General features: G+C 53.9%; 2 protein-coding genes across 5 annotated transcripts in view; one reads left to right on the top strand and one right to left on the bottom strand.

The window, feature by feature from the left end:
* The first annotated feature begins 1,469 nt into the window (after positions 1–1,469).
* DMAP1 (DNA methyltransferase 1 associated protein 1) lies at positions 1,470–10,969 on the top strand. Of its 2 annotated transcripts, XM_068964785.1 has the most exons (11): positions 1,470–1,531; positions 1,714–1,863; positions 2,380–2,471; positions 2,720–2,915; positions 8,800–8,958; positions 9,081–9,248; positions 9,513–9,698; positions 9,798–9,869; positions 10,160–10,232; positions 10,380–10,675; positions 10,904–10,969. In XM_068964785.1, the coding sequence occupies exons 2-11, from the start codon at positions 1,759–1,761 to the stop codon at positions 10,961–10,963; spliced, it is 1,407 nt and encodes a 468-aa protein (XP_068820886.1). In that variant the 5' UTR covers positions 1,470–1,531; positions 1,714–1,758; the 3' UTR covers positions 10,964–10,969. The 2 variants fall into 2 exon arrangements, with proteins under 2 accessions (XP_068820886.1, XP_068820887.1); XM_068964786.1 differs by lacking the exon at positions 2,380–2,471.
* Positions 10,970–11,431: 462 nt separating this feature from the next.
* ERI3 (ERI1 exoribonuclease family member 3) overlaps positions 11,432–14,534 on the bottom strand; it is a 132,367-nt gene continuing 129,264 nt past the window's right edge. For all 3 annotated transcript variants that reach the window (XM_068964874.1, XM_068964876.1, XM_068964875.1), the window contains one exon: positions 11,432–11,933. In XM_068964874.1, coding sequence (XP_068820975.1) covers positions 11,851–11,933 — 83 coding nt within the window. In that variant the 3' untranslated portion in view covers positions 11,432–11,850. The remainder of the gene's footprint in view (positions 11,934–14,534) is intronic.

The following is a 14,534-nucleotide window of genomic DNA, read 5'->3' as shown; positions in this document are numbered from 1 at the left end:
GTACCACATCCTTGTGCTCACAGGAATTATTCTATCAGGAGAGAAATATGTTAAACAAACAATCATGCAACACTGATTACAAACAGAATCAAGTGTTTGAGGCTGAGGTGCAGGACCCTTTCCCACTGCTTTGTCCACTTCTGGCGCCAAATACCCTGTGGGCATTTGCTGCTGCAAGACCCTGGCTTCCCCTGGAAACTGATTAGAGCTCAGAGCATTCACCCAGGAATTAGGCCTCAGAAGCAGGGCAAGGTTTGTATCTCTAGGCCCACTTCTCCAAACTTTTGGGATCTAGCTAGGTTTGTGGCTGCAGCAGCAATTTTCCCCTCCCCCTCCCCCTCCCCCTCCCCAGGTCAGAATAGGATACAACATTGATAGCTCACTTGAGTGGGCTGTCTGTTCCTCCCAGATTTTTGACAAGCCCCTGGCTTGGGATCTGGTCTGCTTAATACCTTACAACAGCAGTCCCCAAGCATTTTTGCACCAGGAACCGCTTTCATGGAAGACAATTTTTGCACTGATTGAGGGGAGGGGGTGGTTTCGGGATGCTTCAAGCACATTACATGTATTGTGCACTTTATTTCACACCATCAGCTCCAACTCAGACCATCAGGCATTAGATCCTGGTGCTTGGGGACCCCTGCCTTACAAGCTCCACTCCATCTTCCATGCCCAATGCCCAGGGTCTTCCATGTCTGCAGGCTATTTTGCAAAGGCTGAAGTTAGGAGCTGCTTCCCCAGTCCCTTTGTCCTTTCTCAGGACCTTCTGCCTCTTGAATTGTCTCTCTCTCTCCAGGAAGATCAGCAAGTTTCTTCCCTTGTGGGATACTTCTTCCAGTTGCTACCTGCTCGGGGCTGTGCTCTTGGACCTCTTTGGAACCCACACAAGCAGCTAGCTCCCAGACAAGTGAAGTTTCAGAAAGCTGGGCTCCAGTAAAGTCCCATGGGACCCCGATCCACAGACAACCCAATCAGAGAAGTTGCAACCGAGGGTCCCCACCTCACACCATCTTGGCAGCCACCCTGGCAAGCTCTGCCTTGTCTGGTTGATCTCTTCAACGCTCAGCAGTGTCTGGTACGTACTTAGCAGTTAATGAACAGAGGCAATTAACACCACTAATTCACATAGTGGAAAAAGGCACCGTGTTAATGTATTACATGGATTATTGGCACTTCGTTTACGCAGGTACCATGACAGTTTCCACTTTGAAGAAACGAGTGCAGAGAAATTAAGTGACTCCCAAGGTCAGAAAGCTGTGCACTCTCTTTTCATTGCGCGATGGCGCAACGCAGAGGGAAAATGCCAGAACTCCAGGCAGTCCAAGAAACCGGCGAGCTCCTGGGAGGCAAGGTAGGTGACAGGCTCTGCGCGGTCAGTAGTTTTCATACTGGGTTGCCAGCCGGCTTGCTTTCCGCTAGCACAGACCGGAAGCGTTCCTGTCGGCCACGTTTCTAAAGCGCACGACCGGAAGTTTCTGTCCGCGGCTTTGAGGAGATAGTGGAGCCGCTGGGCCGCAGTCGGGAAGCCTAGGTGTGGAGGGGCTGAGACTTAGGAGACAGCTGGGGCCGTTGGGGAGACTCAGGTGGCGGGACACTGGCGAGGTCCCGACCTGACCCTGGGCCAGTCTCGTCCTCGCGGCCCGCCTCCTCACCCCGCCCCCACTTGGGGCTGAAGTGGCTCCGCCTCCTGATCTGAGCCTGGTCCCTCTTCAGGCACTGACCCTTGACCTCGGGGCGCTCCCCCATCCTTTGGGCGCGATGGCTACAGGCGCGGATGTCCGGGACATTCTAGAACTCGGGGGTCCAGAGGGAGATGCAGCCTCTGGGACCATCAGCAAGAAGGACATTATCAATCCGGACAAGGTAGCAGTGGTGCCTGGCAGTTGGGTAGCGGGAGTGAAGTGGTGAGGAGGAGTGACAACAGACGAGGGCTCGAGGAGAGATGAGGTGCCGCACTGGAGTGAGACGGGCGGTAAAAGATGTGGCATAACGGGACAGAGAGCGTGTGTCACCTTGGTGAGGTGGGACGGAGGGGGGGACACTCGCGGAAAGTGGTGGGGACCAAGAGAGTGTGACGTGTGTAGGCGAGGACCTGGAGAGTGACACTTGTGTGGGCTGTTTGGGGGAGGGGCATCAAGTCGGGGTGACCATGCTGAGATACTGGAGAAGTAGCTTCTCCTCTGACAGGTCGCGCTCTGAGGTTAGAGGCGCCCCTGGAGTGGGTTTCTGTACCTTCATAGTGGGTCATGATGTGTCAGAGTGTGAGTGTGTGTCGCTCTACCTGTAGGTGCTGGTTTGTTCAGGGATTGAGCTGGGCTAAAGAATTTTCAGGAAAGGGAGTTTAGGCTGTGGTTCCTCTCCTGTGGTTTCCCTCCCCAGAAAAAGTCCAAGAAGTCCTCGGAGACACTGACCTTCAAGAGGCCCGAGGGCATGCACCGGGAGGTCTATGCACTGCTCTACTCTGACAAGAAGCAAGTATTAGAACCCCAGGGCCCCAGGCTTAGGCCCCTGACCAGCCTGCCTGTCCCTAACTCCTGATTATCCCAGCCAGTTTCCTCCTCACCCGGGGCTCTTGCTTGCCTACTAGGATGCAGGAGCTCGATGTCTCACTCTAGGACGTGACTTTCTTGCTCTAGGGTAGAGCAGCGGCCTGGGTCCAAAGGCTCTCTCCACACCTTCTGACTCTATAATCTCCCACCTCCTTAAACCCTGCTCCCAGGGATGCACCCCCACTGCTGCCCAGTGACACTGGCCAAGGCTACCGCACAGTGAAGGCCAAGTTGGGCTCCAAGAAGGTACGGCCCTGGAAGTGGATGCCATTCACCAACCCAGCCCGCAAGGATGGAGCCATGTTCTTCCACTGGCGAAGGGCAGCAGAGGAGGGCAAGGACTACCCCTTCGCCAGGTTCAATAAGGTGAGCCACCACCATGGGGACATAGGCCAAGGTTGTGCCCACCTACTCTGAGCCACATGCCTGAGCTCTCCAGTCTCCTGGTTGGCTCCAGAGGCACTCTCAGACCAGGTCTCGACCATGGTTGCCCACTCAGTCCTTGGGACGCATGCCTGCAGGGTCTTCTCTGCCCTTGGGGTCCTGTCCTCTCCTAGCCCTGCTCTGATTTTTGGGGTGCAGCCTTGGCCTTTCAGTTGTCGCTGTTCTTCAGAGCTATGTCCTAGGTGCTCTACTCTGCTCTCTCTCTACTTTCTCCCTAGTGTGTCTCATTTACACCATGACCTCAGTTACCCTCTCTATGTCTCTAACCCCAACTTAATATCTCCAGTCCAGAGCAGCAGTTCCCATATATCCAGTTGTTTGCTTACCTCTCTCCCTAAAGGCCCCACAGGTACTTCAGATCAAGTGGATTCCTGTAAGCAGAACTTATCATCTTCCCTCTGTTCCCCACCCCTAAACTTGTTCCCCACATCAGTGAATGACACCACCATCCACCCAGTTACCCAAACCAGAAATTTGGGACTCATCCTTAACTAAGCCTCCTTTAGCACTCATATTATTTCAGTCAACACCAGAACAAAGAAAGTAGGGAAGACATACAACAAACATGGAAACAAATAAGTTGGATTCTTTCAGATAGGACCGATCAATGAAACCAGGATATGAAGCGAGATAAAGAGGGAACTTGTAGATGTAGGGGAGGCCTAATCTAGGTAGGGTGGTCAGGGAGGGCCGCTCTGAGAAGCTAGGATTTGAGCTAGACCTCAGTGATACATCTCGTCATGAGTCCTGCTGATGGTTTCTATATAAATGACATCTGCCTATGTTCTTCATTCTCTGTACCAGCACCCTAGCCCACACTGATTTTTCTCTGGTCTAGATGACTGAGGCTCAGATGGAACAGGGCCCTACCCAGACTTACCCAACCAGTGAGAAACAGCTGGGCTAGGCCAAGATTCCCTAGCCATTGTTTAAGCCACTACACAATATGGACCCCAGTCCCTGCAGCTTAGAGCAGCCTAATCTTTGAGCCTGAAAGCCCAAGGGTCTTGTAGCTGGACTCCCAAAGTCCTGACTTCTTTCCCCTCAGCCAGTACATCCACTTGCACCTGGATATGTTCCCCTGAATGGCTCACAGGCTTTTCAGACTCAGCATGTCCAGGTGTGACCCATCATTCTCCCCTATACCGCCAAATTGCTTTTTCTCCACCTCACCACCATCTTTAGGCCCTTCAGGTCCAGTGGAGGGAGAGGCTGGAGATGTAAGACTGAGTAGGGATATCTAAGAGGTAGGAGGTTTGAAGTGGGGGAGGAAAGGTTGGATGAGACAATTCAAGGTGAAAAAAAGAGTGTTCATTTTGTATTTTGTAAATACTGCTCCATGCCAGGACTTCCCTTGTAGCTCAGTGGTAAAGAATCCACCTGCCAGTGCAGGAGATGCAAGTTCGATCGCTGGCCTGGGAAGATCCCCTGGAGAAGGAAATGGCAACCCATTCCAGTATTCTTGCCTGAGAAATTCCATGCACAGAGGAGCCTGGTGGGCTACAGTTCATGGGGTTGCAAGAATTGGATATGACTTAGCGACTGAACTATATATGTGACACACACATTAGTTCAATTCAGTCGCTCAGTCATGTCCGACTCTTTGCAACCTCGTGAATCTCAGCACGCCAGGCCTCCCTGTCCATCACCAACTCCCGGAGTTCACTCAGATTCACATCCATCGAGTCAGTGATGCCATCCAGCCATCTCATCCTCTTTTGTCCCCTTCTCCTGCCCCCAATCCCTCCCAGCATCAGAGTCTTTTCCAATGAGTCAACTCTTCGCATGAGGTGGCCAAAGTACTGGAGTTTCAGCTTTAGCATCATTCCTTCCAAAGAAATCCTAGGGCTGATCTCCTTCAGAATGGACTGGTTGGATCTCCTTGCAGTCCAAGGGACTCTCAAGAGTCTTCTCCAACACCACAGTTCAAAAGCATCAATTCTTTGGCGCTCAGCCTTCTTCACAGTCCAACTCTCACATCCATACATGACCACTGGAAAAACCATAGCCTTGACTAGATGGACCTTAGTCGGCACACACATATATATATATAAATTTTCTTATTCTTTCCTGTTTTAGTTTATTGCAAGTTAATTGAATATAGTTCCCTGTGTTATGCAGTAGGACCTTTTTTTATCTGTTTTATATATGGTAGTTTGTATCTGCTAATCCCCAATTTCCTAATTTATCCCTCCCCTATCCCCATTTGGGAACCATAAATGTGTTTCCTGTGTATGTGAGTCTATTTCTGTTTTGTGAATAAGTTCATGTGTATCATATTTGGATTCCACATATAAGTGATATCATATGACATTTGTCTGACTTCTCTAGTTGCATCTATGTTGCTGCAAATGGCATAATTTCATTCTTTTTTATGGCTGAGCAGTATTCCATTGTGTATATACACCAGTTTTCTTTATCCGTTCACTGTCAGTAGGCATTCAGGTTGCTTCCATGTCTTAACTGTTGTCAATCGTGCTGCTGTGAGCATAGGGGTGCATGTGTCTTTGAAATTAGAGTTTTCTCCAGGTATCTGCCCAGGCACAGGATTCTGGGTCATAAGGTATTGAACTGACTCTTGAAGGATGTCACCAGGTAATAGTAGGAAAGAGTACAGTGACTTGTTCAGGCAGAGGAGTCATCATGAGCAAAGACATAAACGAAAAATCAGTCATGTGTATGGGATGCTGTGGGCATTTCCCTGTTGATGAAGCTTGAAGTCCAGGACAGAACATGGTGGGAGAAGAGGCCTGAGAGGCTAGCAGGGCTGAGTCAGGCAGGGCTTGGCAGGCAGGCTCAGGAATGGGCTTTGCACTGATGTCTTTGGGGAGCCACTAGTAGGTTTTAAGTAGAATGGTGTCAGGGTCAGATTTGAGTTTTAGAAAGATTGTGGTGATTATGGGTGGAGAACAAAGCCAGAGTAAGGAAACTAACCATCTTCCCGCCAATGCTGCTCATTCCTGGGGTCGTGCTTTCAGTCAGTGGCTCCCCATACGATTTCTTGCTCAAGCCAGCAACTCAGGAGTTACTTGTGGCAGCATCTTCCCTCACCCCTTATGGCCAGTTGTCACAACCTGTGCTGTTTAAAGCCTCTCAAGTCTGTGCCCTTTTCTTTACCTTCTGCTGCTACTGCTTTATTTCAGGCCTCTTCACTTCCTACCTGGATTATTTCTTAAACCTGCCAGTTGGTCTCCCAAGCTCATATTTCACCCCCTCTGTCTTCACTGTTGCCAGGGTGGTCTTTGTAGAAGAGAATCATGACTATCTCACTCCTCTCTTTAAAACTAACCTTCTGGCTCCCATCACCTACAAAATGAATTCCAAACTCCTTAGCAGGCGTATAGGCCTGCAGCAGCTCCCCTCTGCTGACTCTCCAGGCTCTCTCAGGCCTTTCCCTGTCTTGCTGTTTTCTTGTTCCCCTAATGTGTCCTGATGCTTCTGGCCATTTCTATCTCATCACTGTTTACATGGTCCCCCTGCTTAGGAGTCTATCCACTGCATTCTCTCACCAGTTCACTTCTATTATACTTAACCAGGCCTCATTTATCTCTTCCCTGTCAACCCTTGTCCCAGGCTGAATCAGGTGTCACTCATTACATCCTAGGCATACCTTTGTCATCAATTTTGCCTCACTGTACTAAATTAGTTTTGCAGCCGGACCGTGAGCTCCGAGAAGGTAAGGCCCATCTTACTCAGCATTGTGTCCCTAGCATAGGTCTAGCAGGCCCATGATATTAATAAATATTGGCTGATCTCTCTTGCTTGACTGTGAACTTCTTTTTATTTTTATGGCTGCACCATGTGGCTTGTGGGATCTTAGTTCCCCAACCAGGATTCAAACCTGGGCCCCAGCAGTGAAAGTGCCAACTCCTAACCTTTGGACCATCAGGGAATTCCCTGATCATGAGCTTCTTGAGAACAGGACCAGCTACACTGTTCCTGAGCATATTTTTTTTTTTAGTTAAATGGAATTAAAATGCATAGGAGGGATACTTAACCAACTGCAGAGAGATCAGAAGGATGAGAAGTTTTCTAGGTAGAATAAATGTGGAAGTGAGAAGGCATTTCAGGCAAGAACAACAAGGCTGAGGGGGAGAGCCTGGTATATTCCAGTAACTGCTAGTTGCTCAGCTGGAACTTAGGGTCCATGGACAGTGGTTGCAGAGGGAGGCCAGGTCATTTACCATGTGTTCACTGATTGATTGAATAAATATTCATTAATACCTACAGTGTGCAGGTCCTGTGCTGAACCCAGGAGGTAGGAAGTGATCCAGACAACCCTTGATCTTGGCAAGTTTGAAAATTATCCAGAAGGCACTTTCAAAGTATCAGGGAGCCTTTGAGGGGTTTCATAAGTGATGGTTGGGTAACATCAGTTATATATTCTAGAACAGTGCTTTTCAAATTATCTGTGATAAAGGACATTTTTTAAAATTTCCCAATTCATCAGAGACTACTGAAGAGAGTAAAATTGTAAGAAAAGACAGAGCATCAGTCCATGCTTCTTCTGAATTATTTAGCAGCATATGATGCTGTAGAATTGTCGTGAAGCTTTCTAAATGCTTATTCTCATTTCTGTGCTTACTGTAGACCAGGTTTATAGCAGCACTGGTCTAAAGGCTGCCCTTTAGCAGTGTCAGAGAGGTCCCATCTTGGCTGCAGATGGAGAATTGCCCGGAAGAGGATTAAATGGAGGCAGAGAGACCAGTGGGGAGGCTGTATCTCTATCCAGGCAAGGGGGTAGTGATGGTCTGGACACGGGCATGGCAGTGGAGAATGGGGAGGTAAAAGCCACAGATTTGGGAAAGAGGAGGGGTTCAAGGGTAAAGGTAGGAATTAAAGATGCCTCCTAGGGTTCTTGCTTGGGTGATGCCAACATTGAGATCTGAACCGGAGGAGATAGAAGTTTGAGGGAGCACAGTGAGCTCAGTACAGAACATACTGAATTTTTTTTATTGAGGTATAACTTACATATATATTAGCTTCAGTTTAGAAGGTAATGATCCCATATTTGTATATAGTGTGAAATGGGCACCCCAGTGAATCTAGTTAACACGTATCACCTGAACACATTCAGTTTGAGATGTATGTAGGACTTCCAGTAGGAAATGTCCCAGAGGCTGTTGGACACAAGGGTTTTGAGAGCCAATGTCGTTTGATGGAGAAACTTCCCTGGTCCAGCCTAGCACTGTCTCCTTCCTGGGGTCTCTTGACTGACAGACCCAGCCCATAGTGGTGCTGTTTCCCCTGAGGGAGGTCTGGGGGACGGGGCATGGGGGTTGGGATGGGGGTTTATGCTGGGAGCAGGATTCAGGTGCCTTTTCTATAGAGATGAAACCTTGGCCAGCTTGGGGAGCTGCAAGTCTCCCTGTCACCACTGGGTGGCAGGAGTGCTTCAGACAAGTGTTCCCTGCTAGGGGCTCCTGGACCTTTCTCTGGAACTTAGCCGTCTGCCCTACTCCAGAGTTGACCCTTGGACGCCACAGACACGCTTACCTGTGGGCCCCTTACCTTAACCATGGGGTCAGGAGCATGTGTTTTGTGCAGTTAGTCCTGGAGTGGATCCAGAGGCGGGCGACAGTCCTGGAGCCTATCAGGGCCTTTGGTCAAGCCATCAGTTTCTTTCCTTGCTCTGGAACCATCTCCAGGGGTCCTGTGCAGGGTCCCAGGCAGAGGATCTGCTTTTGTCCAGCGCAGGGATGGGCAATCAACAGGAGGGACTGTGGTCACGGGGCTGCAGCCTGTGCGACGTGCCGTGACGCGGGTGTGCCCGTCCCCCTCCGCACCGCCCCACCCCCGCCTGTAGACAGTGCAGGTGCCCGTGTACTCAGAGCAGGAGTACCAGCTCTACCTTCATGACGATGCTTGGACAAAGGCAGAGACCGACCACCTCTTTGACCTCAGCCGCCGCTTTGATCTGCGTTTTGTCGTCATCCATGACCGGTATGACCACCAGCAGTTCAAGGTGAGCTGGCGCCTTGTTATCTGCTTGTGTGCCCAACCCCCAGGCCCGGCAGGCCACTAGCTCCGTGCCTTCTTTTTCACACACCTCTGAGTGTTTGTCTCTCTCTCCATGTCTGTCCTTAGAAGCGTTCTGTGGAGGACTTGAAGGAGCGGTACTACCACATCTGTGCCAAGCTTGCCAATGTGCGGGCTGTGCCAGGCACAGACCTCAAGATACCAGTATTTGATGCTGGGCACGAGCGACGGCGGAAGGAACAGCTGGAGCGTCTCTATAACCGGACCCCAGAGCAGGTCAGTGCCGAGTCCCACAGACTCTTCAAGCCCTGAGACCCCTGACCACTGCCTCCATCCTGCACGCCCTCGGCTCCCCTACTGCCCCCGCCCTGACTCCATCCAGTCCCACCCCTCACCAGCCACCCTCCCTGCTCCCTGCACCTCCCTCCTGGCCCCTTGCTGCTCAGAGGCCCTCACAGACTGCCCAGCACCCCTCCATCTCCCTCTCTCCCCTCACTGCCCCTTGAATTTCACACTCCTCTCAGCGTCTCTCTTTCCCAGGTGGCGGAGGAGGAGTACTTGCTGCAGGAGCTGCGCAAGATCGAGGCCCGGAAGAAGGAGCGGGAGAAGCGCAGCCAGGACCTGCAGAAGCTGATCACGGCGGCAGACACCACTGCCGAGCAGCGGCGCACGGAACGCAAGGCCCCCAAGAAGAAGCTCCCCCAGAAAAAGGAGGCTGAGAAGCCGGTGTGGAGACTAAGCCAGCCCAGCTCAGGGTGGGGGGCTGGGACTAACATTGGGCCCTCTCCCTGTGACACCCTGGTCTCCATAACTGCTCCTCCCCAGGCTGTTCCTGAGACGGCAGGCATCAAGTTCCCGGACTTCAAGTCTGCGGGCGTCACGCTGCGGAGCCAGCGGGTACGTGAGTCACCTTGTTCTCTGTGTCTGGGCCTCGGCTCTATGGCCTGAGCGCTGTGGGCCAGGGGCCTGGAGCAGGTGGAGGCGGACACACAGGATCTCAAGCGAATGCCAGGCTGAGCTCAGCTTTCAGCCTCTTCTCCTCACTGGCTGTAGACCCAGAGCTGCCTCTAGGAGTTAACTTCTCTTCTAGTCCTCCCCACCCCGCCCCAATTCCTTTTGTCCCCTTCATTCTAAACTGCTTGTCGGGAGAGGGTCCTGCTTGAGCTGAGCTGCCTGGGTCATTGCAGATGAAGCTGCCCAGCTCTGTGGGACAGAAAAAGATCAAGGCCCTGGAACAGATGCTGCTGGAGCTGGGTGTGGGTGAGTGTGGGGGCTGGGCCCCTCAGGATGGACCTTCCCACCAACCCCCTCCCTCCTCCCCAGGCGAGGTTGTGGATGAAGGCCGGGGTGGTAGGAGGCAGTTCTTGCTGCTGGCCTCCCACCACTGTGCCTCCTGCCCGCCCACAGAGCTGAGCCCGACACCCACAGAGGAGCTGGTGCACATGTTCAATGAGCTGCGGAGTGACCTGGTGCTGCTCTACGAGCTCAAGCAGGCCTGCGCCAACTGCGAGTACGAACTGCAGATGCTGCGGCACCGGCACGAGGCGCTGGCCCGGGCTGGCGTGCTGGGGGGCCCCACCACCCCGGCCTCAGGCCCGGCCCCGGCCCCGGCCGAGCCAGCGGTGTCTGAACCCACTCTTGGCTCTGACCCCAGCAAGGACGCCATCATCGATGTGGTGGGCGCACCCCTCACGCCCAATTCGGTAAGAGGCTGGACCGACCAGGAGAGCTCCAGCTGGCCCTGCTAGTGAGCACATGCAGGTGCATGCACGGGCCCCACCCCCTCTAGCGCCCGAAACAGGGATCATCACTCTGAGGGGTTCTGAGAATGAGTGGGTGGCCAGTGGGCGTCACCTTCCTGACTCAGAGCATGAAACACAGGCACCGAGCCCGAGTCCAGCCATTGACCTCGGCACCTTGTGTCTCCTCAGAGGAAGCGGCGGGAATCGGCCTCCAGCTCCTCTTCTGTGAAGAAAGCCAAGAAGCCATGAGAGGCCCCACAGGGTGTGGGACGCTGCTGTGTAAATAGAGCTGCTGAGCTGGACTGGGCTGCCTCCTTTTCCTCTCACCACTTCTGACGCCCCTGGCTGGGAGGGTGGCCGGGAGGGGTGGCCCTGGGGCTTGCCTGCGCTGAGGCCCTTGGCAGCCCTTTAACCAGTGACCAGCTCCCCCAACTCCTGTATCCGGGAACACCCATCGTTCTACACTTGGGTTGGTTCTCACACAGCATCCCAGCTGCTTCTCACACAGCCTCATGCTCAAGACAGTCCCCGCAGCCCTGTGCATATTCAGAGGGTCTCAGGTGCTCCGCTGATGCCAGCTCTGCTTACTGGTGGCCTTGAGCACAGGGCAGCCTGGCGTGTGTGCTGTCCCCCACAACGTCCAGATGCCGTCAGGCCCGGCACCACCTGGTCCACACACACACACCCAGGGCCTCATTTCCCCGACTTTATTCAGTGGCACGTTCACAGCGGGGACGGGGGCAGACACGAGGTGGGGCCTGATCTGTCCTGGAGCCCTGGGGGCACCACACACCATGCACTACAGATGGGAGGGGGCACAGGGGGGCTTGGTGGCCCCAGCAGAAGCCTGTGTATTGGGAGGAGGCGGTGAGGAGGAGTTCCCCCAGCCCAGGCCCACAGTGGGAGGGGCTGATCCTGGGCTGAGGTTGAGAGGTGGGGGTAGGGGGCACAAAGTGTCTGTTCCAGAGGGGCCAAGTGGCCAGGCCTTACCCAGGGCAGAAGCCCACAGGGCGAGCTGGGGGACACTCTGGACACAGAGCTGTGCCACTCTCCCTTTGCCCCTCTGGTGAGGGAGAGGAAGGTTCTGGGCTGGGCCAAGCAGCTACCCTGTCCTGCCCCATCCCATCCTCGGCCAGTCAGAACGGCTTTGACGTCTGCTTGAAGATGAAGCCTCGATACGCGAGTGTCTTCATGATGTTGGCAATATTCTTGCAGTCATCTAAAAGGAGGGAGAGGAGACAGTTAGGTGGGCCCCAGATCCTTCCCCTGTGGGCCCACAGGTGCTCCTAAACGGGTGTTATGGGAAGCAGGATCGGATTCAGGAGCCAAAGGCTCTAAACCAGGGGGGTCCTATCCCCAGGTGGCAGCATCTCCAGCTTCAGGTTGGGTCGGCAGGAAGCCTGGTCTCAGGGCCTCAGTCCCATAATTCATGCTGGAAATTGGCCAGCGTGTCCCGCCCGGCCCCAGCGGTGATGTATGGGCGCCGTCGCAGTAAGAAAAAGGCAGAGTAAATGTGTAATTTCTCCCTTGACGGCCCCCGGCCGCTGGGCGATCCTTCTTGTTGCCGCCGCGTGGGGACGGCCCGTCCGCCACACTCCGTCTTCCCGCCACCCTCCTTGATGTCTCCATTTCATTACTGTGCGGCCATTCATCACGCCCACGGCCAGGGTGACTTTGCCGGCACTTGCGTGTGTGTGGGAGATGTGGCCCAGGACATAATCACTCGTGACAAGGCACAAGCCTTGGCACTTCCAGTCGGGGCCCCAGGCTCACAATGCTCCAGCAGCAGCTGCCTGGGTGCCTGGTTCTGTGCAGCCCCGGCCAGCAGAGAAGGGCCAGGTCTGTGGTCCTCTCATGCCCTGGCCAGCAGCCTTCTCCCAGACATGCCTGTGGAGCTCAGCCCAAGCTCGCTCTCCTTCCCAGGTAGGCTTCAGACCCTGACTCTGGCAGTATCTCAGATTAAAGACATCTGCGCCTGCCAGATCCTAGCAGCAGTGTCTTCAGTATTGATTCCCATGAGAAACTCCATGGTGAAAGCCATCCCAGACCCCAGACACGGGTAGCCACAGGCGCAGGTACTCCTGGAGGCTCAGTGTCATGGTCATGGACCAGGACTCCCTGCACCACCCGCCTCCCACATCCCATAGGTGGCTCCTATACCACAACCGGGACAGCTGCCACAGCCCTTACAAGACCAATGCCAGGACTGCAGAAGCACTGTACATCGATGTCATAATCAGGTGGGGGAGGGGTGGTAAGGTCAAGGTGAGGTCAGGAGGCCCTGCATCTGTCAAGGACCAACCCCCTCCAGTAAGCTCCCAGCCTCTCCTTGCCAGGATCTTAGACTAGGAAAGGGGACCGACCAGAGCTAGGACAACTGTGGGAGTGGGGCAAGTCCGGTCAGGCCAAGCCTTATGCCATCAGCTGGACCCCAGCTCTGCAGACCCTGCAAAGGGCAGACAAGTCACACATGGTCCTGTTTCTCAGAGCTCGAGATGGATGTAGCCAGCTGGGGTGGATGTGGACACAGACAGGTGACCCAGGCATTTGGGAAGCCATGAAGGCTGGTCTGAGGCAGAACAGTGCGAAGACAGATGGGTGGGTAGTGGCGGCCACGGCAACTCCAGACGTGACCCATCCTTGTGGTTTATGGGCCGGACACGCGCCCTGCTCAGCTGCCGCCCCGTCATTTGTCTCCCTTAGTGTGCACGCCTAGTCTGTGGGGGTAGAGGGTGGAGGGAGGGGGCTGCGACAGGAGGAGCCAGGCAGCCGACAGGAAGGGGAATGGGGCAGGGCTGTGCAGGAGGGGCGGGTGTGGGAGCGGGACAGAAGGGCCTTAACGACAGAGTCCAGGAGCTGTGATGGTACTGTTGATAGGGTGATTTTCTTCCCAAGTAAATCTGGCCTTGTCAGGGCACCTCCAGTCCTTCCTGTCTCTGACACTCTGGGGACCATGGCCACTGTGCATATTAAGAATAAGTCCCCTCGTTATCTGCAATTACCCAGCGGCCACACACCTCATTTCTTCCAGCAGAAAAGAAAATTAGTTTTCTATTGACTTCATCTGGCTCCTCCCTCGTTGCTGGACAAATCGCTCAGTCTGCCTCCCCTGGCCCAAGTGAATGTGCCCAGCCCCTCCCCCCAGGCCACCAGCCATCCAGTGGGCAAGCACTGATCTCCCACCTGTGCCTGGCCTGGGGCTGGGTGAAGGTCCATGCACCCCACTCTCAGCCCTGACCTCTCCTCACTCTACACCCTGGAGGGGTCCATCCACATCCCGAGCTCCAGCTACTTCTGAAAACTGCCTCCTGAGCTCCAGGCCACAGATCCAGATACCTTGGGAATATATCCTAGATTCACACACAAACTCAAAACGGCCAGCAGTGAGCTAGTTTCCTCCCCCCCAGCTCCTTCACTCTCCCGTATTCTCCATCACAGTGAATGGCACCCCGAAATGTCCCAGAAGAAGCCTGGCATGCTGCCTGCTCCCCCAGTCCAATCAAGCATGAACTGAAGGCTTTGTCGTCCTCTCTCCTCTTCTTCCCTTCACTCTGGCACCTCCTCCCAGTCCAGAGCCCAGCATCTCCTGCTCTTCCAACAGCAGCGGCTTCTTTCTCCCCTTTAATCCATTCTCACAGCCAAAGTGATTTTTCTCACACAAATCTGATCACGTTCTTTTCTCCTTAAATCTCTTCAGTGGCTTCCCTGCCCTCAAGTCCACACACTCATTATGACTTCAAGGTTAAAGCCCTGCAAAACCGGACCCCTGCTATCTCTGGTCTCACCCCTGCCACTCTCTACCCTCAACCCCCGGATTCCA

The sequence above is a fragment of the Capricornis sumatraensis genome, chromosome 2 (genome assembly GCF_032405125.1).
Source record: "Capricornis sumatraensis isolate serow.1 chromosome 2, serow.2, whole genome shotgun sequence".
Classification (NCBI taxonomy): Eukaryota; Metazoa; Chordata; class Mammalia; order Artiodactyla; family Bovidae; genus Capricornis; species Capricornis sumatraensis.
This window is presented reverse-complemented; position numbering and strand designations above follow the sequence as displayed.